We start from the raw sequence: 27,880 nt of genomic DNA, 5'->3' as shown, positions 1-27,880 counted from the left end.
ATGGTGTTGGAGAGGGAGTAATAGTTCACTCACTCAAAACATATTTACTAAACTTTCATTATATATCAGAAACTATACTAAGATCTGCGGATAAATAACCAACAAAATTCAACATTTCCCCATATAGTGGCATTTACAATCTAAAGCAGTGGTCTTTAAAGTGGGGGTATGAGCATCCCATGGATTAAACAAGATAGTAGAGTCAGGAAACAACTACAGTTTAGAATGGAAAATGCTATAATGGAAACCAAGATATACTAATTAACTAAGAGCTACCTTTCAAAGGGAATGTGAAAAGGTATCTTTTGGAAGATAGGAATAAAGTATTAGAATTTTGTATTTACTTTTATCTTAAAATAAGAAAACATTTAAAATTTTATGTATGACTTGTTATATAAATCCATAATTTAAAATGTAGGTATTTTGGTAATATGGGCTTAATACATTTTGATCGATGAGCACACACAAAAAAATTGAGTGTGACTTAATCTTGAAATTTTTGGAGTAACAAGTTAAGTTTGAAACTTTTAAGACTTGGAAAAACAGAACTTAGGGTGACAAAGAGATGAATCAGCTCTGGCCTTGGACTACTGGCAGAAGAGTAAAGATACATTTGCCAAACGCTAATGCTTCTAATATGTTTTTCACCTGTTAATCTGTGTATCCTGGCTTCCGTTGTAGCTTTTACCACTCTTCATTGTACTTGTTTCCTGACTATCATTTTACAGGGGAAGGGTTCCTTGAAGTTTTTTTATTCCTAACACCAGTATAGTATCTGACAAACTGAAGTCATTCAGTGTTTGTGGAGTTGAACAGCAATTGACTGCTAAAAATCTCAATTATTTGTGTATGTTTATATTACCTAATTTGTATATAGTCTGTACACCTGTGTTCCTACTGCAATGGCCCAATGCCTGGAACACAGCTGGCACATAATAAACATTACATTGTAAATATGTAAAATAAATTTGCCTACATTAAATTGTTGACTATGTTGGGTGGAAGGACACAAAGTAGTAGAAATATAGCAAGAGGGCACAAGGAGAAAGGGTTAATTTATGGGGCTTGATATAGGGAAAGCGTAGGATACTAGGATGATGGCAGCCTTAAATTATCCAAATATTAATGAAAAACAGCAAGGATCTTCTATTTGTGCCCTGAGCACAAAGCATTTCGTCTTAAGTGCTTAAATTTGTTTAGCTGAAAAGACGTCACTTAACCACCACCTTTCCTCCTTTAACAAGCCTTTGGAATAGTTTCTAGAGTAGAAATGGAGTTGGTAGCTACTTCTAAGGAAAAATCAAAATCCCTAAGAAAAATCACGGTAAATCACAAGGAAGTTGAGGTATAACATCAGTTCTGAGCAGTTTTTTCGTTGTTACCTTATCTTGCTCAACTGCAGACTTGGTGGTCTCCGATGGCATTAAACCCTATTAGTTAAAACCAGGGCGAACAAGATCCCTTTCAGAACTGTAGAGAAGCCAGCTAGGAGAGCGGGCTTCTGCCGTCCCAACACGGCCACACAACCATGGCACGCCTGGCATTAAGAGAATCAGAGTTCAGGGCATCGGGAACTTCACTGCTGCTATTGCGCAGGCTCTGTGTTCCACGCAGGCTTATTAGGAAGAAAGGGGATAAAATTGCCCAGAGACACGTGAACCGGAGGGGACCAACCCCGGCCTCGGCTCCCCAAGGCACCGAATTCTGGAATTTACAATCACGAAAGTTCTATTGTCTCGCGATTGGCTCCGGGGCCGCATGACATCATAGCGCTTGATTCAGCCTTGGAACCCCGATTGGCTGGCCGCGCCATTGTGACGTCACAGTCAGCCCACGTTCTGATTGTAGATACCCGGCGCCTTCCTCTTCCCATCGCGTTCGTTCCTGGCCCCTGGTGCCTCCCTCTCACATCCTCCTCGGTTCGGGCTGGCCACAGGCGCTCTTGTCGCCGCCTCGCCGCCACTCAACGCTGCTGCTAAGAGGTAAGCCGTCAGTTCCTGGAAACTTCGCCTGGGTTCGCCGCTCAGCCATGACACCCGTGCGAGCGCGCGGCCGGGACGGGAAGGCTGAGAACCGCCTATAGGTCCGGAACCTTGTGTCAAGGGATAGCTGCCGGCGCGGCCCGCGTTCTGCCCGCATGGCAGAGGAACCCGGACGGCCCGTGGGCGACAGCTCCGCGGGCTCCGAGGGCCCCAACCCGGCTCCCCAGGCACGGGCTGCGGGCGCGGGGATAGCTGTGCGGGAGCGAGATGGATCGCTTCGCCGCCGAGGCTGAACGCCCCGAGAGTTTCCACCGCGATGCTGGCTCACCTGTTCGGCGTGTTGGAAACAGCAAGCAGGCAGTTTTGCAAGCTGACAGGCGCCGTGTGAGCATACACTGCGCCCAGAGCAGAAGCAGAATAGATGGATGTGTGTGTGTTCAGGTCCGCCCGCCGGGTCGGGATGAACTCGTGAGTGGGAAGTCCAGGGAGGCGCCCTTTGAGAGAGACAGTTCTTTCTTTGGGGAAAACAAAACCTAGGTGAGTTCGGAGAGCCTCGGGGGTCGCGGGTCAGGTCGCCACCGTGAGCCAGGGCGCGCCGGACTTCGCCCGCCCTGAGCTGGCGGTGCGGGGACCATCCGGCCTGCTTCTGTTCCCCGGAGGGAAGCTTGCTAGCCTCGGACCACTCCGGTTTTTATTAAAACCAGATAACTGCAGCCCGCGGTGCTCCGGAGTGATGAGGCCGGTACGAAAGCAAGGGGGCGGGGCCTCGAGGGCGATCGGGCGGCCCTGTAAGGAGTCCGGGCGCGGGAGCGGCGGGCGAGGAGGGGAGCGCGCGGCGCGGGAGCTGCACTGGCCCTGGGAAAGCACTAGGGTCGCGTCTGGTACGAGTTGTAAGGAAAAGTGTCCTTTTACAGTTTTCACGTCAATAAGATTCATCCTCATCCCGACTCCATCTCCTGCCTTGGAGTGGAAGGAGTCATGCCTGGAGCAAGAGTACTTTGAAACTGTCTTGCAAACATGCCTTGCTCTTGCACTTTAAGTTTGGTGGTTCCCTCACCTTACGATTGTAGTTAAGCCCGTATCTCCCAGCTTCTTGATTGCAAATTTAAAGAATGCTTTTGGCCAACTTTGGGGTGGGGAGTCCCGTATGGATGACTCCAGTGCATGTCTTATAAGTTGGGCCGGGGAATTGTGCGGAACAAGCAGCCTTAATTCTTTAATAGCGGGATCGCGGTACGAAGTGCTTTTTTAGGTTTGCACGGAAGAGCTGATGGTGCTTGTTAGGTTTTGTAACTTGTTGCCCTAGCCACTTGGTAGATAACGTCTTGGTTTGGACTTGTTTTGCTTGCACATCTCAGCCAACAACATTTGCTGCAGAATCTACACATACAGACACAGCCGATTTTGCATTCGTTGGCTGTTGGACAAAACACCTCTACTTTCCATCTGCGGTTAGGGAACAAGTGTATCACTTTTTGTTTGTTTGTTCGTGTTTTTGTTTGTTTGTTTGCTTGTTTGTTTTGGTCAGCTTAGACACTGCTTGGAATTCTCCAGGAAAGCTTCGCACTTGAAAGAGAAATGTCACTCATGTCCCTTTTAGATTCCTACCCCAGATTATAGCTTCTCATTGCCAGGAACTTTTCTGTAGTGTTTCTCTTTTTGCATTTTCCTATCTCTTCCATTTTTAACTGAAGACAAAAGGAAAAATGTTATTGATGGTTACAGATGACTAATTTTACAGAATATAGAGTAGAACTTTGCTGTAAAGTGAAAGTAGAAAGCCTATTACAATTTGTCAGATTTTTCAAGAAAACTACTTCATGACTTCAGACACTGCCCTCATCCGGTTGACTCAATTCCCTTGTCTGTTTCTAATGGAGATTTCATGTTGCAGAATTGTTATATGGATTTCAAGAGATGATACAAACGAAAGAGCCCAGCGTGTTTGCCAAATGTTTCCTCCTTCACTGATTTTTTCTTCTTGGGGAAGGGGAAGTGAGGTTTAGGGGATGTGGCCAAGAATGAAACTCCAGAGTCTCAAAAACTGGGAAAATATTTGAAACTAGGTTTTCACAAATACTAATTCTGGTATCCCTATGAAGTCACTTTTGAAAATGAGCTAAGTTATCTCATTCCCTGGGATCAGCAGAGTCTTTTGTTCCCTGGTTGGAAATCTTAATTTTTGGATGTTTGATGTTCGTAAAGATCTTTCACGGATTTTTTTTTTTCACTACCTTCTCATTTGCTCTCAACATAATTATTGGTTGACCTACTGCTGCTATAGGTAAATATATCAATCCTTGGGTATCTTATTTCCCACTTGAATTATATATATCAAGGTAAACCTGGTTACCTTTCTTTAGGGTAACTTTAATGCCTAAGTTGACGGTAGAGAGTGAGTGATGGTTTTACTTCTTTCTTATTCAGCCATTTCTTTCCTCCTCTCTAATATGTTTGTAATTATTTTGAATTCTTCTGTTGCCTACCAACTCTTCTGTTCTTGATGGGATAATCTTTCCATCAGTTATCCATAACTAAGTCTTTGTGTGCATTCAGTTTCAAGTATTATTGATGTACCTTCCTATAAACAGTTGTTTTCCCTACATAATTCTTATGCCATCCTATGAGAAGTGTTATCCCTACTTCTTTTATTTATTTATTTATTTTAAGATCGAGAACTAAGGCTAGAAGTGCCAAGTGATTTTTCCAAATTCACGTGGCTCTGTCTCTTATACCTGCTCCTTTGTCTATTCTTACACTGCTAGGATTGGTTCAATGGGCTATGTGCCATTTATGTAACTCTGTTACTCTGTAACTTAAAAATCTAACCTCATGTTTAAAGATCCATCTTCAAACCATCCAGGATTAACAATTTGTCATCTTCAAATTTGCTTAAAATCTATTCCCTTCCTTTTAGCCCATATTTGACTTATTCTTTTTTATTAACTCATTGACTTGTCATTTGAGAGTGTGTTGTGGTAGTGGGGAGGAAAGGATGGATGGATGGATGGATGGATGGATGGATGGATGGATGGATGGATGGATAGATAGATAGATAGGTAGGTAGATAGATAGATATGGGGGAGAGGTTGTATGCAAAGTTGAATGACACAGTTCCTGACTCCAAAGGGTTTCCTGAATTAACTTACAAATGACACAGTTCCTGACTCCAAAGGACTTCCTGAATTAACTTACACATTAATCCTTTTACACCCATACTTAATCTCTACCTTGGTCTAAAAGAGTGTCAGAAGCAGATTTTCTTGGATCTTGTCTAACTATAGCTGAGAAAGTGGCAGAGCTGTCCATGTTAGACATATCAGTACCTAGCACCGTTGATTAGGATGCTTTTGGTACAAGATATAGAAAACCTAGGACACATGGGCTTAAATGACCACGGGACCAAAAAGTCCTGATGGCAGAACTTTTGCTTGTTTCTCTGAAGTCCTCTCAGATGTCGTTTATGTCCATAGGCTGATTTTGCAAGATGACTGCCAGCAACAGTTTGGATCTTCCTGTTACCATATTCTCATGTGGGAACTTCCCTTCCCTCTGCTCTCTAAAGAAGGTCCTTGGCCTTGAGGCGATTGACTGAGATTGACTGAGACTTTGTTTACTTGAAGTAATAACTAGAACGGTGGAAATCTGATAACCTGGAGGCCCATCCCAGAACAGAGGAAGTGGATTTAAATCTCACCTCACCTGCCTGCTTGCTACTACATCTTCAGGGAGGGCCTGTGTGGACATGGGGAAAGTGAGCCAGTGTTGGCTGTAATGGCCTCCCCAAGGATGTCAGTACTAAAGCGATGATTGGATTAAACTAAATAGAATTGAACCAACATTTGAATTTAGGCTTACATTTCATAGAGGAATCTGATGTGCAGAGATAGGAAGACAAGCATTCTACGAGACGGAGTTTGGAGAGCAAAGAACTATAGAATTATTTGTCAAAAAACAAGTAACCCAGTTGGCTAAAGCTGTTGGAGAGCAGAAGTGGAAGAAAAGGTTTGAAAGGCAAGATGTTGATGTTAATAATAATAGCCAACTTGTATATTGTATGTAAAACTCTACATTGAGAGCACTTTACATGGATTTATTTCAGTTACTATTAATTGATACTATGAGCAGTCCCTCTTTACAGGCGAGGAAATGGGAAGCTCAGAGAAGTATAGACACTTGCCCAAGATCACAAACCGTTGCAGCCCAGGTGGTTGGACCTCCTAGCCTGCTCTCTCTCCTGAAGTGTTTGGTAACAGAGTACCACTGAAGCTTTTGAACTAGAAAGCATGCATTATGAATGCTGTGCTCCAAGAATGAGTTTTGTCAGGGTGTGTAGGATAGATTGGCGTGAACAGAGGCTGGAAGTGTGAACATTGGCTGAGAGGTTGTTAGAGGAAACCAGGTCTGTGATTAAGCCCCAGCTGTAGCCACAGCCATGAGCACAGACTGGAGAGAAAGTTAATTGTACCAGCTTGTTGCTAGGGTAAGATCTATGTAACTTGGAAATCAATTGGATTCAAGGGCCAATAAGAGGAAAGATACTCTTAAGACTGGGTGATAGAAGGAACATGGTATCATAAAGAGAGAAGGAGGAAGCTTTGAAATCAAGTGGACATATCCTGACAGTCCAGTTACATATCCACACAAACCATTTTTTCCCCTTTAGTCTCAATTCCCCTCCTCTTTGCAGCCAGTCTGTGGTGGCTGCCTTTTGTTGTTGCCCTTCTGCAGGTACATGTTTCTACCACATTTCATCCATTTTCAGACAGTTTTTCATATTTTAACTATCTGAGTAGAGATGCAGCTTGTAATCAATGGCATCTTAAAGTCACTACGAGCACTTTTCCACTTTTTAAAATTACTGAAATCAGGATGCTTCCCACCTTTTTATGAAGTATCAATGATGAGAAAAGGAAGATTCCAGTATTGCTACACCTTATGCAGTCAGTATCTGACAGATCCTGGAGTAAGAACCAAAGCTTCTGGGCGTCTTCCATCAGCTGGGTTACTTCAGCTCACATAATAGATATTAAAATAAATGCCTCATGATACAGGATTATAGTAAAGCACACGCATATTTCTTTGTTTATCATAGCTGAAGTAATTTGAAAAAATTGGAAGGCATAGTTGTCTAAGATAGAGTTCCTTTCCCTTGTATAGAACCTAGCTGCCATGGTTTCTTGTCCTAACTTTCCACCAACCATAAGAAAATCAACTTTGGGTACTGGTCTCCTTTCTTTAAAAATGAAAGGTTGAACTAAGGTTATTTCCAAGTCTTTTTCAGAACTAACATTTTTTATTTTCATTTTGGCCAAGAGCAAGTCCTTTGTTTTTGTTTGACTTAGGGATAGAGAATGAATGCTGAAATCATTTAAGTCTTAGAAAGGTAGATGTCAGAATCAGTGATGGAAATGAAAGTTTTATCTATAAAACAGCGGTCCTCAACCTTTTTGGCTCCAAGGACCAGTGCTCCTATGAGAATCTAATTCCTGATGATCTGAGGGGAAACTGAGGCAGTGATGCTAGTCCTGGGGAGTGGCTTACAATTACAGATGAAGCTTCACACACTAGCCCCTGCTCACCTTCTGCTGTGCGGCCTGGTTCCTAGCCAGCCACTGATTGGTCCGTGGCCTGGGGTTTGGGGACCCCTGCTTTGAGATGTTAAACATAACTGCTGGAGATATTTTGGCCTAGCAAAGAGAATTGTTTAGGAAGGTAACGACCTAATTTTGAGTTTCTGTAATAGAAACCCCCATCCATGCACCCACACCCACAACCCTGATTTCAACCCACAAATGTTATCATTACCAAACTGTTTGGTTCCCACTGGGCTCCCACTAGCATGTTTCCTCCATGGGAACATTTTTATTTGACTCGTAGGCATTTGCTTTTAGAATTGTGGGGTTCCTGGATTTAAAATATTGATGCTTGGTGAATGTTCAGAAAGGTGAAATTCCCACATTTTCTCCTTCTCCTCTGCTAGTTCTGTTTGAAGTGCAGTTGTGTGTAATGTCTTAGTATTCCTTATATCTTATGTTAGACTTTTGTCTTCTTGCTGACTGGGAGTTAGGATCTCAGTTTGTTTTAAGATTTTTGGTGCTGGTACTGCTCTGTGTCCTCTAGTTAGAATAACCATTTTTCTTGAAATATACCTGCAGTTTCTAACTATAATCCTTATGCTAGTTTAGCCACCCTTCTGTTAGCAAATGCTAGTTTACAGATTCCATCTCTGTTAAGTTCTACCTTTGCCCTTTCCTTTCTCTATTGTCAACAGTTTCAGTCTGTCAGAACAAATCTTATACAACCCCATACTAAACAGACCTAATTAAAGCCATGCTGGAGAATTGGCCACTCAGGTTTTTATTTGAGTTATTCTGAACCACAGAGTACCGGTGCCCCTTTGTCTTGGCACAGCAAATGCTACTACAAAGTAATTGTTATGAATTTTTCTTTCCCTAAAGAATAGTTCTCATGATACCAAATTCAATAATTATTCATTCACTTCCCTGGGAGTTTGGCAGTGTGGTGTATGTCCCTAGGGGTAGTATTCAGGGTACCTCTGCTTCAGTCTTTGGCAGAAGAAATAAATTACTTTAGCATTTACAGAAGTTGTTGACACTTCCATTTGCACTATATGTGAGCTGATAAACACCTCTGAAAATTTTAATTTCCTTCTTACATATCTTCTGAATTATTGTCTCTACTGTGGATCTGAGGTGAATTTATAAGAGCACCTACTATGTTTTTTACATAAGCAAAACTGTAGGAAATAGATTGAAGATGATGCCTTTCAGGTTAGCAGCCACACATCTGGATAGCATTTCAGCTCTGCCACTTATGACTATGTTGGCTCTGGCAGTAAGTCATTCCACCTCTTTTCAGACTTCTGTATAGAATTTGGAGGTGATAATACCTGTGCCTACCTTAGAGATATTCATATCATTAGTGTTATACATGAAAGTTAAATAAGGGACTGTTTTAATTTGATGATCATTGTAAAAAGATCCCTCTATTTTATAGGCTATTCACTGAAACATTGTTTATAATAGCAAAAGATTGGAAGAATCAATGGAGTAAATGTCCTTAAGAAGAATAAATTATACTATAGTTGGGCCAGTGGAATACTTTGCAATTTATCAAAAAAAAAAAAAGGGGGCTGATCTGTAGATAATGAATATAGCTGCTCAGGATCACGTATCAGGCACTTTTCTAAAGTGCTGTGTGTATATTAATTCACTTTGGCCTCACAAAACCCCCTGACATAGGTACCCCAATTTTGCTGATGAGGAAACTAAGGCACAGAAAGATTAAGTGACCTGTTCAAGGTTCCATAGCCAGTAGGTAGGTGGTAGAATCAGGATTCAAACCGAAGCAAGATGGCTACAATGTGCTTTTAGCCATCCTGTTATGCATACAGCTAGCTACTAGGTCATTCTGACATAGGCCTCGTTAAGGGCCACTTGTTCAGGCTGAGGGTAGACACACTTTCCACCACCTTGAGTTCTCTTGAAATTATTAGACTCTCTGAAACTAAGGCACAGAAAGATTAAGTGACCTGTTCAAGGTTCCATAGCCAGTAGATAGGTGGTAGAATCAGGATTCAAACCGAAGCAAGATGGCTACAGTGTGCATACAGCTGTATGCATAACAGGGTGGCTAAAAGCACATTGTAGCCATCTTAGACCTAAATAGTAATCTTTGCATTTGCAGCTCTTGATACAGAACTAGAGGAAACAAAGTTGAGTTTCTTATTCATCATCTATTCTGGGAGGATGACAGCGTATCCCACATAGAAATTTTGACAGTAACTAAACAAATGTTTAAACAAAGTAAATTAATAAGGGAATAACATTTATGATCCATCCTTGAAAGAAGGTAATCTTTTGTTTCTTTCCTTCCTCCTTTTTTAGATATTCTGCACTTAGGCCTTCTCTTTTTGGTGTAATCAGAAGTGCAAACGCAGAAGAGCTCTGTATAATGATCAGTCTGAGAAATCAGTGTTCAAAAGCCCAGTTGCTAATTGGCTGGACTAGTGTGACTAGCCAAAGATGTCCAGCATCAGTTTCCTTATCTGGCCTCAGCTCCACCTTGGTTTGATTTACAAGGTGTATAAGACCTGAGAGATGTGAACTGGGAGGGAAAGGCACCCAAACCCTCTAGGGAGCCTCTCTCCGCATATTGTCTGATTTCCCTTGGGTGTAGGTGAAAGTCGTGTGTGTTTTGAAAGCATCTACTAGGTCATTCTGACATAGACCCTGTTAAGGGCCACTTGTTCAGGCTGAGGGTAGACACACTTTCCACCACCTTGAGTTCTCTCGAAATTATTAGACTCTTTGACCTCCTGACCGCACCCAGAAAGAAAGTGAAGAAATTCTGACAACGTTATGATGGCAGCGAGTACCATAATTACTAAAATGAGAGAATCACAAAATCACAGAATGGCTTATGTGTTAACATGGAACGTAATCAGGTGATAAAACAACTGTTGACATTAGACACATGCTGTAGAAGAGGTGAATAAATGACTACTAGATTGTTTGCTTTTAAAAATGCCATATCATAGCAGGCTTTTTTTTTTTTTTTACCACCCCCACACCCAAACAACATTTATAAAATGTGGGTATTTAGATTTAGTTTTAAAAAAGAAATGTGTTTTCATGTCACATGCCTTATTTACATTACACAGGTTTGAATTTAAATCTTTTAAGATATCTTTTTTGGGGTGTTACATAACTTTGTTAATTTTGTTTCTCTACCCTCTTTTAATTCAGCTGAGACTATAACACTGCCTTTGTATATTTTGTATAATTGAGCTTGGAGAGCATAATTTTTTTTTAAGTATTCAAGTAATCACATCAGTTAAGAGACTGCAATCAGATAAGAGTTATAAGTAGCTGCATATAGCAGAAAATGTTGCTTAAAGGTCTCTTAAACATTGGTCTCTCAGCTTTTTGCAATTATAGTCTGATTTAATGTTAGGAATATGATTGGAGTAGAGCTCAGTCTCTTTAAGCCCAGTCTTCAAGGAACCTGCTAGAGGCATGCATAGGATCTTGATGTCCATGATCTATCTGCCTTAGCCATTGGTTGTCTTCTCTACAACTATGCTTCAACCAAGAAGGTGATTGCCCTGTGAAACAGGTGGGAGCTTCTCCAAGAGCCCTGACAAGATAGTATCTCAGAACTTCTATATCCCCAGGAGATTGCTGTAAATACCATGCTTGCTTCATTTTCAGAGCAGCTTCTTTTTGTTTACTTTGTGAGGAGTGATAGGTTTGGGATAGGCTCAGTGCCCCCAAAGGAAGATGGCTTAGAGTACACTGTACCGTGAGATAGGTGCTTTTCATTCAGCCCTGGTGTATGGAGCTTCATCCTTGAGTTTCTCATTTTGAGAAATGAGACTGGCATATTTTAAAGGGCTTCTCACAATTAAAAATTTAGTCAAATAGTATGCAAAGTATTGCTGGAAGGCTGATTTCTACTTGCCCATGGTTTCAAGTATGCATCCACCTACCAGTTGTCCATTTCAGATATTTATTTCAATTCCACTTTTTTCCCTTTGAGCTCCAAACTCATAACTTCTCATCTGTGAGGTTCACCTGGATGCCCTACAAACCTTTCTCCCGTTGGCCATGGCCAGAAGCACCACCATCCACCAGTTTGCCAAAACCATCAAGCTGGCAGCAGTTCTTTGGTCCTTCTCTCACTCCTCAACCACATCCTTCCCCCACTCTTTCCAGCTGTCAGTCAGTGAGGCTCCTCTCTGTCCCTCTCTGCTGTCCCTTCCTTTTCCGTTTTCTGTTCCTTGAAGCACATCCATCCCTTCCTGGATGACTATATTTTTTCACTGGCTCCTTTCTGTCACCCCTGTGTTCTCGTCCCTACTCTGTTGTCACAGTGGTCTTCTGACATGTTACTAGGATCATTTTTCTCCACCCTAAAAAGTTCATTTACTCCCTCTTCAGGGCCATCTTTGATTCAGCTTCATTTCCTGCCACTTTATCGCCTGTATTTTTGACTCTGAACACACCATGGACTTCATTTCTCCAATGTGCCTTGTCCAATCCCATCTCCACTCTACACAAGCTGTGTTTGGTTGCTTCCTCATCAGTGCTCCCCACCAAAAACAAAAACACCAAAGCAAAGCAAACTTAATAGGAGAAAAAGCCCTGTTTTCATGGGTCAAACACTCACACCCTAGAACCTTTGATCCTTTTGACTTAAATGGTCCCATCCCTTCTTACTTATATAACCTTGGTTTTGATACCTAACCTTTGTCTGCCCCAGTTCTCATTCTTACTGGGAGAATGAGTAGTGCTTTCCTTTTGTCTTTGTTCAGTGTCTGCCATGTTTATATCTCTATCCTTGGTACCACCTATATACTGTCTGGCATGTAGTAGATATCTAGTAATTATTTGCATGTATGTCTCTCCAAATATGTACCTTTCAAGTATAATCAGTTCAGTAATGTGTGCTAGTGGCTGTTGAAGGTGAGCGTACCTTGAAAGACTGAGGATACATAATATTTCACAAATGGGGAGTTCACCTGGGTGGGGGATTCTGGAGAGTGGCTACCCTGCTCATGTTGCCATCACCCCACCCCCGCGCCTTCCAGGAGTAGAGCGCAGCAGCCTGAAGACCATACAAATTGCTAGGCATCCCACCTGCCCAGGAGCAGAGGTGACACATGCTGTTATTTTAAAGGGCCTTGCCTATTTGCATATTCCCTCGTAGAGCATTCAGGTAGAATATGCCCGTTGTAGACCACACTGGTGGCACGGTGCCCAAGGAAATAATAGCATAGACTCCATTGTCTAGGCACCCAGCTGGTCCATGATAAAATAATAGTGGAAACTGACACGCTTTTTTAACTGTATTTTGGTTGATCACAACATTGAGCCCAGGTGGAAGTAGGCCAGTTAGGTTGGACAGAGCTTGTCTGCTTCAGTGGTCACACTGGTCATTAATTCATTGATCTTTCACACTCACTCACTGTTGAGGACTTCACTGTGCCACCCTCTGCTAAGGAGCATAGATCCTGCAGAAATACATGACAATACACCTAGTGGCAAAGAGATTATAATCCAATAGAAGAGGTGAGCTATTTTGGTGAGTCAATAGATAATTACTGATTCTGTGGATATGGCCATGTATGTTGCAGTTAGGCTTAGCTGTGATGGAGATCCCAAAATAATAATGGCTCTGGGCACCTAAAAATTCTATCTGTACAGAATTTGGGCAACAACTATCAGTCTGTGCCATTGGTGGTGGGTGAGATTGACAGCCCCACCCATGTGGAAGTTAAGAGTCTGGTGGAGGATACTGACAAATGAACAGTTATCAATACTATAGTGGTGAGAGCCATGACAGCATAGTGGAAGCAGACAGGAAGCACATCTTAATCCCTTTGGGAAGATCAAGAAGGTCGTTGCCTGGAGAATAAGCAGGAATCTTATCTGGTGGAAAGAGGAAGTAGGCATTCAAACCAAAGGCTCTGAGGTGAGGGGAGCAGGTAGCTGGGGGATGGAGGAGCACGTAAGGAAGGAACTTAAAGTCAGTGAGGAAACCCAAAGGAGGAAGTAAGGGCCCTGATCATGTGGGTCCTGGTGGTCCTAAATTTCCTACAAGCCTTTAACTGGTTTTGAGGACATGAGTAACCTAGAAAGATGCTTTTGGGGGACAAAGGGAGTAGCACAAGACTGTAGGCAGGGAAGATTAGGAAGGGAGTGCATTAATCAAGTTGACATAATGGTGGCCTTTATTAGATAGTGGCTTTGGATCAAAATAAGTGACTAAGAATCCTCTCAATTTCATAGAGCTTAAGAACAGGGAAAGAATTTAGATATAATCTAGTCTGCCTTTTCACTTGACAGATGATGAAACCAAGGTCGAGATGCTAATTGGCTTGCCCAGGCTCACACAGCTAGCTGTAGAGCAGCACTAGAAACCATTTTTCTGCCTAAACTTTTTCCTTTATGTCATTGTTGAATGTGTCAGTTTGGGGAAACAGGGCATTGTGGGTATTCAAAGACAGCAGAGAGATATATAGGGTGGGTGGTGTTGGAGCTGGGCCTTAAAAGATGAAGTATAATTTGGACAGGAGAGTGGAGAGGGCCTGTTAGGTAGAGCAAATTATGTGAGAATGTGTGTGGAGAACCCCAGGTATGTGGTGCTCCAGACAGTTTGAATACAGTATTAGGGTGTGTCAGGAAAGTAGTATAAGATAATGCTACAGAAATATTTTGAAATCATGAAGGCTTTAGAGTTCTTTAAGCAACAGGAAGCCAGTTAATATTTAGTTTCAAAGGATTAGCATGATCTTGATAGCAAAGTCTGCATTTTGTTTAACTTTTGCCTGTCTTGGTGTCTTATATCAAGCGGTTGTGGTCAGCAGAATAATGATCCCCCAAAGATGTCAGTGTCCCAGTTCCCAGCACCTGTGAATATGCTAGGTTATAGACGAAGGGGAATTAAGGTTGCAGATGGAATTAAGGTTTCTAATCAGCTGACTAAAATAGGGAGAGTCTCGTAGATAATTCAGGTGGGCCCAGTGTAATCATAAGGGTCCTTAAGTGGAAGAGGGAGGCAGAGAGAACTAAAAAGATAACTATGTGAAGAGACTTGGCCCAATGTCGCTGGCTTTGAAGATGGATGAAGGGATCCTAAACCAAAAAATGCAGGCAATCTCAAGAAGCTGGAAAGGCAAGGAAAAGGAGAGCCTCCAAAAAATAATTCAGCCCTGCTGACACCTCGGTTTTAGTCAATTGAGACTCATTTGTGACTCCTCCTCTCCTGAAATGTAAGATAAATTTATGTTGCTGTAAGCCACTATGGTTTTGGTAATTAGTTAGAGCAGAAAACTAATACAGTGGTCAGTATTTGTTTGCCAAGTGAATGACAGCTGTGCCTTAAGAGGTCAGTTTGACAAATGCATTTATTAGTTGGATTGGCTAGGAGGAGGTTCTGGATGTCAAGAAGTCCACAGAAGACAGTTCTGGCAAAGAGATAATGAGGAGTAGACTGGAGAGGGATCGGTGGAGGTGAAGACAAGAGAGGCTGAAATTGCAGTGCAATCAACAGGACCTGAGGCCTCGGTGGCAAGATATCCTGTGCAGGGTAAGAGATCAAGCATGCTTTTAGGGCTGGTTTCCTGCAAAGGTTATATAGCTAGTCATAGAAATAAGGGAATCAGAGGGAACTTTTATAAATTCAGATTTGGGCTTGTCGAGTTTGAGGTTCAGGAGCATCACATGTATGTAGGTGGAGAGAGATCAGAGGGAAATTGGCCTTTGGGATTGGGATTGAGGATACAGAATTGGGTGTCATTGGTCATGATTTATCTATACTTTTTAAATTTCTCCAGTGAAGAGACTCAGCAATGCTTTTTAAGAATCCAATACACCACAGTCCTTAAAATTAAGTTTTCCTGGTGTTTCACCGACATTATTTTTGCTGCCATTTGAATTGTGCACACCCTTAAAATTTTTTTAATAAAAATAAATTAGTACTAAATAAAATTTAAATAAACTAAATAAAAATAGCATAATTCTGTAAACAACCTCCTTCCTTTGCATATTTTACCCTTTGCTGCACGTCATTTTCCCAGAAGCTTCTATGGCTCTGGTTGGTTTCATTGTCACCCAGCCAGTCACTTGGGGTCGTATGCTTCTCTTCTCCGGGTCCTGACACTATCAGATCTCACCATGTCAGTTAGTTGGAGAGGATGGAGCCCTAAATAAAACTTGACTTATGCTGGAGAAAGGGAAATGGATGCTATTTGCTATAACATTTACACATCTGTTTTTAAAAATACCAGTTTGCTGTCAAACTATGTTTACACTTATTTTAGACATGGTTACATCTTGAAAATTCTGAATTCTTTCATTCTTCATAATAAACTTGGTTGTAACGATTGATATTACAGTCTCTTTCCTCAGAAATGGGAGAGAAACCATTTCAGAGCAGCTGTGTAGAATGTCTTGACATTAATGATTTTTTGCTGTGGCACCACATTGCCTTCCTATCTGTCTGTGAAACTGTTTTATCTCTCTTTGACCACTGTCCTTCTTCTTGGCATTTGCACCATGTGATTTGAGCTTACAAATGAAAAGATTTTCAATGAAGACTATACTGAATATAATTTTAAAAATTGTAAAGTCTATAAAAATATAAAGTATGACTAATAAAGTGGTGACTTCCATAAACCACATATGAAATTCACTTTCAGTTTTAGTAATGAGTTACTTATATTTTATTCTTCAGAAAATGAAATTAGGTTGAAACAAGAGATCCCATTCATTCTACCTTGACCAACTAAACTTTCTGTTTTCCCTTCTCTTTGGTTTGATTAAAATTTATGTGTGATAAATTGTGGGTTATCATTTACATTAATCAGTATCCTTATAAAACAAAGCCCCCAAAACATCTGGAAAGCATTACCTGAGTGCAACAGGATTAAACCATGTTGAGGAGTAGGAGAAGGCATTAGTCCTGTACTTCAAGGCGCATTATTCCATTTCAGCTCTACCATCCACACAGTCATGATTTTTTATTTCTTTCTTGAAATAAAAAAGTTGTTTCCCCTAATGAGACAGTCTACTTGGCTTATAAGCATTTCTCTGTAATATTTTCCAAACCAAGAAAGCAAATAGAGAAAACATTTTGTAGAGAGAATCTTTCAAATATCTGCTCTGAGTCTGTGCTAAAAGCTGAATGCTTTGAGCTGTAGTGTAAAAGCATTGAGTTTCTTCCTAACGTATGGGAGCACGCAATGTACCTTTATAGTAAGTATGTGTTTTCTTGTTGACACTGCTCTCTTTTAAAGGAATAAACTTCTGAAAGATGAAAGTCATGCTTGGAGAGGTGAAATGTCCCTCAGATTCTTGTTTTGGAGGACAAGGGAGTGTCATGTAATTTTCTCTCTTTTTATTTATATTCATTCTGTCTATCTCTTTCTCTCCTGACCTGCTTTTCTTCCTTCAGCTGGGACTCTGCTTTCCTTCTGGTAATTATATTCCTGTACAATGTCAGGGCCACACCTGCCACTGACGCCCCATTTAGAGGAAGAAAGAAGGTGAACTCACAGGCCCCAGCCACTGATGCTGGGAGTAAATAGCAGCTGGGGTTACAGCCTGCAGGGAAAGATGGGTTTTTGTCTGAGGAAACCACGTTTTGAATTTTTGAGGAACCTCCTACACAATGCTAACTTGGACCGATAAGCAAAATGAGCCAAATAAACTAGGACCTGGTGAAAACTAGACAATGTGATAGTCAGGCAAATGGAAAGTGTGGTTTTTAAGAGGTGTTTTGTTGTGGCAAGTTGAAGTCAGGAATATGAATTTTTTACTTTGATTCTGAGCTAGGGTTCTCTCTGTATATAAATATATAAACACTTCAGCATTTGTATAGAGTGAATACATTCTATTTGCAGTTCTACCTAATGCAGTTTAGCCACAGAAACTTGCATGTCTCATTATTTATGACTTAAAATTTTAGTTTTTGGTGAAAAAGTTTCTATGAGGAGTATCCTCATTTGGAAGGGGAATTAGTATCACGCTTTGGCTAAAAAAACTTTTATGCCTGCATAGTAATGTGAAAATCAGCTCATCCTGTTTCGGTAGTGTTTCTTGTAATACCATTCTACATATAATTTGATGGGTTAGTAAGGAACCAGTTTAACAAAGTACTTATTTAACAAAATACTGTAAAGTAAAATATTTATGATAAGTTTTGTTCATTATTGTTAGCTTGCTTTCACAGTGACTGTATTTTAACAAATTTTAAGGATTTGAGTATTTGATTTTGAAACTCTGTGTTCTCCAAGTTACATTTAACTCCTAAAGTCAAGTGTAAAGACATATATATTGTTTTTGAGGTATATTTGGGATATTTGCCTTAAAGCTAGGAAGTTAAATTTTTTTTTTTTTAGAAATAAACCTTATAGAGCAGAAAAAGTTTGTACACAATTTTTAATACAGCAGCTCTCAAACATTTTGGTTTATGGGCCGACACTTTTAAAAATTGAGAACCTCAGAACTTTTGTTTATGTGGATTATATCTATTGGCACTTACTCTATTAGAAATTAATTTTAACATTATTTTTAAATAAAAATTTTAGATGCATCTAAAAATAATAATTAACCCATTACATGATAAATAACATAAATAACCTACATTTTCATGAAAAAACAAAAAAAAATTAGTGAAAACAGGTATTGTTTGACATTTTTGCCAGTCTGTCTGGCTTAATGATAAACAGCTGGATTCTCTTATATGCTCATGCACTCAGTCTTTTGAGATCACACATCATGTAGTCTATGGGACATTTTACAATGATGAGTTAGATGTTACTGAAGAAGTAGTCTCCTTACTAGTATTATAGTGTTGATCTTACGGAACCCCTGAAAAGAGCCCAAGGACCATCAGCAGTGTCCAGGCTATACTTCAAGAACCACTATTCTAACCAGATGCTCTTTATTGTATTTTTAAATAAGGGCCACCCTTCGTAGCTATAAGGACATTTTTTTTTCTTCAGCAGCTCTTATTTTCTGTTTTCTTATATCTAAGTACATTCGTTTTTTGCTACAGGATCTCTGAATGCCACCTTTATATTTGAAATTCATCAGGTAGACTGGTTTTGGTTATATTATCAAATAAATGTATGTCTAGGTTATCCAACGTAAGTAGGATCATTTTAAGTAAACTCGTGTCTTCTAACAACACTAGTTGCTTATATGGATGTTTTATTGTAGGACCGTAGTGGTCAGTTTTTAAAAGTCCATAGCAGAAAGTAGTAAATTAAGAGATTAGATTCTCAGGATAGCGTACACAGTTTTTTAGATGGTCATTTTATCGTTTTATTTATCCCATTCTCTTTGCTACCTGTACACTATAATATTTGAGGCTTCAGATTGGCTGTTTTTTGGAATAGTTTTAAAAAGAGCTAATTTTTTCGTTCATGCCTGTTTGATAGATACTACTTTTTTTTTTTTAACTGTTGATTTTGGACAATGCTTTTGCTTTAATAAAAATTTGCTGCATTAGGTCCCATATCTCTACCTTGCTCTATTTAACCATTCAACCGCTATAATTTCATGTGTTGCTAAAAGGTTCCTGTGGCCTTTTTTTTTTTATAATGCGTGAGTGACTATATAGAGCTCTACTTTGGGGATTAGTGAATACTACATCTGCCTCTCCTCTGTTTTATTCTGGGGAATTCTTTCAAGATTTTGTAATTTCAGGTTCTGTACTATCTGAATCAGGTACCAGTACATCTTGAGCTACTCTATTTCTAGATACTGAAATTTTTCTATGGAATATATTTTACACCATCCAACATAATAGTCTCTAGCCATAGGTAGTTATCGAGCACTTGAAATATGGCTGGTACAACTGAGGAACTGAGCTTTTAGTTTAATTTACTTTTAATTAATGTACAATTAAATAGCCACATGTGGCTCATGTCCCTGTTATGGGACAGTGCAGCTCTAAAGAGTATCTGACATCTAAAAAACTCATGCCTGTCAATTCTTGACCTCAGGGTTTCTTACAGGCTCATCCATTGATTTTTACAAGAATTTTATACATTTTTCTTATCAATTTTAGAAGTGTTGTAGCAGGTAAGTTTCACTCTTTCTAGACTCCTTATTGTCAGAAATGGAACTAGAAGGGAATATTGGTGCTGAAAAGGCAGAGGCTATTGATATGAGCTGCTTTTTATGAGCTCTTGAAGATGTTCTAGATGAAATTGGAGAAGAAAACAGGATTAAAGGAAGGATCTTTAGGTTGGGGAGACTTGAATAAACTCATCAGTAGGAAAAAAAGGATCCTATGGAAAGAGTAAATTGAAATAAAAAGGGAAATGAGAGTCGAATAAATTGTTGAAAAAGGAAGGAAAGGACCCAGAGTGCACATAGGAGGATGGAAAGCCACTCTATGAATTGGGAGGGAAAGACTGACTTTTTTTTTGTTTGAATTTTTTTGACATGAGGGTCACATAATATAAAATTTATCATTTTAAAATGGACAGTTCAGTAGCATTTAGTTTATCCATAATGTTGTACTACTATTCCTTCTATCTAATCCCAGAACATTTCATCACTCGCAAAGGAGGAGACCCGTGCCCACCAGCAGTTACTCTTCTTGTTTTCCCCCAAGCATCCGAGCATCCACTAATCTTTCTATCTTTATTCATTTACCTATTCTTCATGTTTCTTATCAATAGAATCATACAATATGTAACCTTTGCATTTGGCTTCTTTCACTTTTAGTATGTTTTCCAGGTTCAGCTGCATTGTAGCATGTAAAAAGTGACATGACATTTTAAGTAGAGGGAATTTTAAGGAATTCATATTGACAGCCTGAATCTCAGCAAAACAGTCAGTTCAGGAAGTTGGGTTTACCTTGGATTAACACTTCACAGAGGTGGATGTGACATCAAAAACTACCACTGGGAGGTTAGAGAGGAGTGAGTGGGTAGGAACTTGCTTTAAGAGGGGGAGGAATGACCTATTTCAAAATGGGGTAAATTTGGGGTCCCAAGTTAGAGTATACATGTGGAAATATGAGCTCACCTAAAGTAGGGGGTTATCTCTTTTGTTCGTAGATCAGAGTCACCCATTACTGCCTGCTGCAGTGAGCAGATGGACAGACCAAGTTTCCAAAGAGGCAAGTCAAGAAGAAGACTGTAATCTTGCCCTGCTCGGTAAATGATTCACCGCTGCTGCTCTGAGGGCTTCTCACTCGGAAGTGGAAAGCAGACCTTGAGTTTCTTTGTGCTTCCTTTGATGAAGGCTGGTAAAGCTGAGTCAGCCATTCTGGTTGATGCTGAGAGCAGTGATAGAGGCCAGCAGTGTCTACAGCAAGGCCAATGCCTGGCCCAGCCATCTTCTCCCTGTTGCTTATAGAATAAAGGTCAATGGACTTTACTGGCTTTCAAGGTTTTTCCCATTTTGTCCCTAATGCGCTCTCTAACCTCATGACCCAGCATACCACTCATTCAGATTTGTAATGAGTACTCATTGTGCTCCAGGTGCTGAGTGAACTGTACATGGTGAACCAGACAGACACAGCCCTAGTCCTCAAGGACATAGATACTAACCAAATGTTAACGTGTATTTAGGGTGTGATTAGATTCTAAGTAGAAGGGACTAATTTAGCTTGGGGCTTTGGGGGATGAGTCAGGAAGGATTTCTCTGGAGTAAAAGATCTTTCAGCAGAGGTTTACAGCATAAATATGAGGTTAGTGGGAAGTGGGGTGGGTGGGGAAGGGAGCTTTCCTGGCCTGGATCTGCCTGAGAATAGGGTGCAATGGAGTGGAGAAGATGGAAGAAAGTGGGTGTGGTGGGGAGTCTTTGAGCAGGAGCGAAGGGCAGAAGTTGGGCTGGAAGCAGGTGTGAGCCAGTGCATGAAGGGGACTCTAAGCAAAGTGAGGGATTATAGGTTGTATCCAGAAAGTAAGAGGACACAGTTGAAAGGCTTCAAGTAGGAGTGGCCCGATCAGTTTTGGTAGTGCAGTGTAGAGATGAATAGGAGGGGATAGGAGTGGATGCTTAAAAGCCAGCTTGGAGTCCACATAAAAGAAAATGGTGCCCTGGTCTGGGCTGGTGGTGGAAAGAAGTGGATATTTATAAAGTGCTTGAAAGATAACATCAATAGGCTAAGAGATGATTGCATTACTTTGGAACCCTGTCTCTTCTACCTACTGTACCCTTCTGTGCCTCTTTTCATACTATGCCTTCAGCTTGAAATACCCATCAACATTCTGCCTCCTAGGTTTTCCACCTTCTAAAATCACTAATAACCTGGCCTCATGCCACTTGCGTGAAGTCTCTCATCCACTGCTCAGAATCAATTCCTTTAATATTTATAGTGTTCACATCTTTTACTTTGCTTTAAATCATTGCTGATTTGATTTTCTAGTGAAGGCAAATTGTTCTACACATGCTGATTGCTTAATGAAGTTGAGGTCGAATTTTAAATATTCCTCAGGCCTGCCCAGTATCTTAGTTTTTCAGAGTATGGCAGCCCCACTCCTATCCCGCCCCTTGGTATTTGGAAACCCTTCTTGCATTCATTGGCCTACCCTCATCTACTAATCTCTTAAGTGTCAGCTCAAGCCCCACTCCTCTGGGGAAGCCTCTCGTGTCTCAACCTCAGATTTCTCCTCCTCACCACAGCCCTCACGCCCTTTGGCTCTCCCTGTACCAGGTGCTCTGTGGTACTTTCTATTGTCCACATAAGAACCATCCAAACCTGTAAAGAATTTTCATAAGAGTTTTATTTGAGCCCAAACAACAGTTGCCAGAAAGCAAGATCTCACATGCTCTGGAGAGTGACAATTTGCAGTTTCTTTTATGCATTTGGATTTGAGGGAACTCAAGTCAGATTACGTGGAGATGGGGGAAAGTAAGGCGGAAATTGGATTATAGAATAATTAATAAGATTATATGCTTTCTTGAGGGTGATTATTTCAAAGGTGCACTAACCTTAATGAGCAAAAACAATGGACAGGGCTTACTTAAGGTAATAATAAATTTTTTACTAATGCAGTTATATGCCTGGGGCATGAGCACTCACCATGACCTGCCCAGTTAGGAATTGATGATTAGGTCACCCTGTGAGGCTACTTTGTGTAGAACCCCTTTCTTTGTCCACACTACGTTTATGTAATTGTAGTTATACTGGACAATTACAGACTCTTAGGTCCATTTCATCCAAAAGAGTGCTTATGAATAGTTGGCATGCATAAGTATGTATATGGCTCATAATATTCATTATTTACCATAATTATTGAAGAGAGATTGGGGAGTGGTGGTGGTATTTATGCAGTGTCCCCACAGGCCTTTTCTAGTGTTTGCATACTTCTCAAAGTTTTTCCTTAAGTCAGACCTCAAGCTAATTAATACTTCTTTGTGATCTTTAGAGATGGAGAAATTCTTATATTTTGTGATAGCATTCCTCAGCTTTTTGTTTTGATCTAAGATTAGTTACCCCGACTCATTGCCAGAGGCCCATTTAAAAAATCTTCTAGTCTTTATATCCATGTTTTTAAAAATGTGTATTTTTAATTACATAAACCTATATAGTTAATATCTAGAGATAGAGAGAGATCTAAAACTGATCTTATTATGTGCTGCATATCCATAGTTTAAAGAGACATGGGAAAAACTCGTTACTCATCCTGGCTCTAGAAACTGCCCAGTGCTGAACACGGTAGACACATTTCTCATTCCACATCATGTTATCCTCCAGTACACTCAAACCAGAAGTTTACACTTGAGAATTTTTTCAGTCATAACCTCACTGAAATCACACGTTATTTGCTTTTATGTCAATTTCTAAGCAGGCCTGCTACCTGAGAATCAATGACTCATTTATGCTGTCTGTAGGACACCAAAGTCTATCTAATGAGGGTATTTGAATGGGGAAGAAAAACCAGATCAAGTGTATATCACATAAATGCTGTAACCGTTGGCTCACTTTTGTATACCGGTGTTAGGTTGCCTTGGGTACAAATTGTTCCTCACAAAACCTGAGATTATTATTTAGGACCCAGTAGTGTGCTCTAGGTATTTGCAGGTTGCTAGTTTGATGACTTTCTTATTTTCCTAGCAGACAAAGTTAAACTTAGTGTAATTTTGCTACAGAATTATAGTTAAGGCAGTTAAGAGCTCAGTTTGTGGGGCCAGGCAGCCAGGATTTGAATCCCATAAACCAAGTACAGGCTCAGTGATTGTGTGCAATAACTTCTAGTGTATGAGCCTTCATTTCCTCTGTAAAGAGGAAAAAAAATGACCCTTTACATGGTTACTGAGAAGATTAAATAGTGCATGTGAAATGCGTGGTACAATGCTTAGCTCATAAGTGTTCAGTGTTAGTTACTATTTTGATTATTAACATTGTTGTGTTTTCTATTTTTAATGGTTTTATCATCCTGAAGCCAGGGACTCTAAAGGAAAAATATGGTTTCATAATGAAATCTTCTTAACTCATTAGTGAGGTGTTGCAGTCTGTAGTGATGCAAGATTTGTTTGATGCTATAATAAATTAGGCCAGAGTTAATGCCATTTTATCCTAATAGGCTTTGAATAGCTTATCCCAGCGCCTGCCTGACATTTTGCTAATCAAGTTTTCCTTTCAGTGCTACTTAATTCTTGGATAGTGGAACACTTGTCATCATGAGGATTTTTATGACCCAAGTAGGAGCTGGTTGATTCTAAATTAAAGCTATTGGGTCCTACACCACTTATTTATTCTGGGTGTGGTGACTGAGCTGAAAAGTACAAGCAAGGGGACTCAGGGTTTCTCATTTGTGAGAAATGCATATGAAATTTCTCTGTGAGAAAGTCAAAATATTTTTCTAACTTCTCACTCCGTGCTTCCACATGGGATTGGAAAAATCAAGCTGTTTTATGCTTTATTGATGATAATACTAATGACATAAACCAAATTTGGCCAACTCAGCTACTGATTAGCAAAAATGGCCCATCTTCTGCAAAATGTTATGTACACAATTAAAAATTCAACTGAAAGAGTCTTATTTCAGTTAAGTTCATACAGGATTTTTTTTTTAAGCTAGTTTTTATGGGTCTCTCTTAGTAGAACTGAATTTACTGTTTTATAGGGCTTCTTTGTGGTTGGGTTTGTAGATTCCATTTAAAAAAAATATTCCATGTCTCTAGACAAAATAAACAAATGCCTGAACTGTACTTTTTAAAATCCATACTTGTCCTCAAGGATTACTATTGTTTAAGACATAATGCTTCTCTCAGAGTTTTTAAGTCTAGTTTTGGTAATTAGACTAAGTTCCTTAGTTTTAGGGGGAATTTTTGTGGAATGCAGACAATATCCTAAAGTAGAGCATTCCTATGAAACCGTTGGTAAGCCGAAATGGTGTAAAGCGAAGAAGCCGTTACCATTAATTTATATGGAAAAATTTGGTTCCCAGACCCCAAATCCACTGCACACACACTGTCTTTATTTCATTCACCACCACGAAACCGCTTAATTACATCTAGTTTTACACTAAACGTACTCCCTTACGGGCTCCCTTAGGCTTTTCTGATATCTTTAGGACACATCTTGCTAACAGATGCACAAAATAAATCGAGATAAAGCACGAATGTTCACAGGCACAGTTCAAAGCTCTGGCAGCTTGATGCTGAGTGTTTCTTTCGCTGCAAAACAAACCTGAGTGCTATTTTCACTTCACCTTTTTTCCTAAAAGCAAAAGTCCCCTTCAGATTTCTTTTGGTTAAAATGAGTACTAATGTAGGTCTTTCATAAAAGGGGCAAAACAACTCTTCAAAGCGGGGGACACCTGTACTAATAACCCAAGTGAAAGACTCTTAACATAAGTGACCAGTTAACAAATACCAGCTTATATTCACAGATAATACTTTAGAAAAGTAGAGGATACATTTGAATTTATTACTTATTTTTCTGTTACAAGCATTAACCAGAAATAGTTCTTCATATAAATTTTTATTGTTTATGTTCAGTGTTTGTTTTTTCAGACATTGGGATTTCTGTATGATTTATATTTTTAATATACACATTGAACATTTTATATTAGACTAAATTAGTGGAAAAAATTTATTTTTCTTCATTAATTACCTGGTGTTGACCAGAGTGTAGTTATATAGACTGCTGATGTAGACCCTGCTGGTGAGAACGTTGATGGGTAAAAATTATTTAAAATGTATGTTTGTTTTGGAAAGAAATTTTGAAGTATAAAGACCTTTTGGCCTAATTGGCCAGTTTCTAGGACTTTCACTTAAGGAAATAATTTAATATATAGCTAAAGTTTTATGTGGAAAGCTGTTCATTGCAGTATTATTTAAGAATAGTAAAAACTTGGAAACATTAAATAACTAATAATGAGGGAATAATTAAAGCATTTATATAAGATATTGCTCCCAAGCTCAAATTAGGTTCATAAAGTGATTGTACAGTGTCGAAATGCTAGAGTACAAATATATGCTTTTTATGAAGCATAGAAAAAAGTAGAATAGAATTATATTCTACATATGTGTTTATTATATAATATTAGCATAGCTTCATGGCGAATCCTCTACATGAACCTTCTCATCAATTAGGTAAATATTCTTACTCTCATTTCAAGGGAATGTTCCAGGTGAAGAGGAGACTGAGGCATCCAATGCTTAACTTGTCCAAGGTCTCTGCTTATAAATAGTAGACGGGGAAACATGGATTCTGCCACACTCTTGGCTGCTTTTTGTTTTTACTTTAAAATGTAACCAAAAAAAAAACCTCAAAAAAACAAAACAACAACCAAAAAAAACATTTTCTCTACATTCAAGATTTTCTGTAACAAACATCCATTTTAAATAATTTTTACAGTAGGCTTAGTGGATAAAAGAGCAGGCTTTGGAGTCACTCTGCCGGCCATTGGTGTAAACTTGGATAAATGACTTAATTGCTCCTTGCCTCAGTGTACTTATCTGTGAAAAGGAGATATGTGAAAGGGCTGCTATAAGGATTGAGATCGTCCTTGTAAATTTATAGCAAAAACCTACTGGCACATAGTAAGGACTGATTAGTTGCTATTGTTACAATCATTATGATAGTCAAAGAAAAGGACTTTGAAATGGTGAGCTGGGTTAGGTCATAAACGGTTATTGTATTCTCTTAGATATTAATGTGATAGGAGAATGACTTTGGAAAGCTTCCTTATAGCAGTCAGTCATTAGCAGACCATTTAGTGAAGGAAAATAGCAATTTGCTAAATAATTCAACCACTCAGTGTGTAATTCATGTTTGAGCATAGCTGGCTTAATGTTTTCTCAGGATGACAAAAGTATATAAATCCCTAAACAAATATGTGACTTAGGTCCTAGCTTAAGCTCAACTTCTTAACATTATGAACTCAATTCACAGTTCATCTTCCAAATTTTTTCCTATCAGAGAATATGTCAACACAGTGAATTTTCACTAATCCACAGTTTAATAATTCAAATATATGGCCTGCCTCCTAACTCAACAGGTATGTCTGAAACTGTACAATCAATCTATGATGATTAATAAGATTGGTAGCAGAGAAGTACATTTCTAGGTGGTCAGAACTTTCCTTGTTCTCTTATTCCTACCTACCCTTTTGCCCTTGCGCTCCCTGACTCATCAAATAGCACCCCCATCCACTGCAGAATGAGAAGCCAGAGGCTTGGACTTCCTCCCCTCGCCCATTTTCTCTCCTGCCATGGCATTAGGATGTCCTCCATTCTTCATGTGGACTATTACAGTAGTCTTCTAACTCAGCGTTCCCCAGACTCTTTGGCACTAGGGACTGGTGCTCCTATGAGAATCTAATGCCTGATGATCTGAGGTGGAGCTGAGGCGGTGATGCTAGCGCTGGGGAGCGGCTGCGAATACAGATGAAGCTTCGTTCGTTCGACTGCCGCTCACCTTCTGCTGTGCAACCCAGTTCCTAACAGGCTACAAACAGGTACTGGTCCATGGCCGGGGTTTGGGGACCCCTGTTCTAACTGACTTGGCCTGGATCTCACCTTCTTTTCAGCCTTCTGTATATCCCCAGTCTCAACCCCACCCAGTTTAAACTCAAACCTAGAGCCCTTACCTGCTTTTACAATATCATTTTTCACTTTTCTCTCCCCTCCGTCCCATCCCCCACTGGCAAGCTTGAACTCAGACATTACTCTGTGAGGCCTCACCTGGCCCAGTTGTCCCTATGTTAAGGCAAGTATCCTTTTTTTTTATTCCTCCATTTCTCCTGCACATACTTTATCAAGGCATCTTACTTTATTGTTATTTATCTCTTCTCTCTCCCTTGCTAGACTCTGACTTCTCTGTAGGCAGATTCGTCTTGTGGATTAAATGTATGTTTAATGGATATTTGCTGACGATAATTTAAAAAATAG

At 39.9% G+C, this 27,880-nt stretch overlaps 1 protein-coding gene across 3 annotated transcripts in view; it reads left to right on the top strand.

The window, feature by feature from the left end:
- Nucleotides 1–1,765: 1,765 nt before the first annotated feature.
- ELOVL5 (ELOVL fatty acid elongase 5) overlaps nucleotides 1,766–27,880 on the top strand; it is a 70,262-nt gene continuing 44,147 nt past the window's right edge. The window contains exons 1-2 of one of the 3 annotated variants that reach the window (XM_023522656.1): nucleotides 1,824–1,982; nucleotides 20,587–20,685. Coding sequence is in view for 1 of the 3 variants with exons in the window: in XM_011379085.2 (XP_011377387.1) it covers nucleotides 20,624–20,648 (25 nt within the window). In the remaining 2 variants the exon portion in view is untranslated. Of the gene's footprint in view, nucleotides 1,983–20,586; nucleotides 20,686–27,880 lie in introns of all 3 variants that reach the window. The other 2 variants (XM_011379085.2, XM_011379088.2) reach the window with 2 other exon arrangements.

The sequence above is a fragment of the Pteropus vampyrus genome, unplaced genomic scaffold (genome assembly GCF_000151845.1).
Source record: "Pteropus vampyrus isolate Shadow unplaced genomic scaffold, Pvam_2.0 Scaffold353, whole genome shotgun sequence".
NCBI lineage: Eukaryota > Metazoa > Chordata > Mammalia > Chiroptera > Pteropodidae > Pteropus > Pteropus vampyrus.
This window is presented reverse-complemented; position numbering and strand designations above follow the sequence as displayed.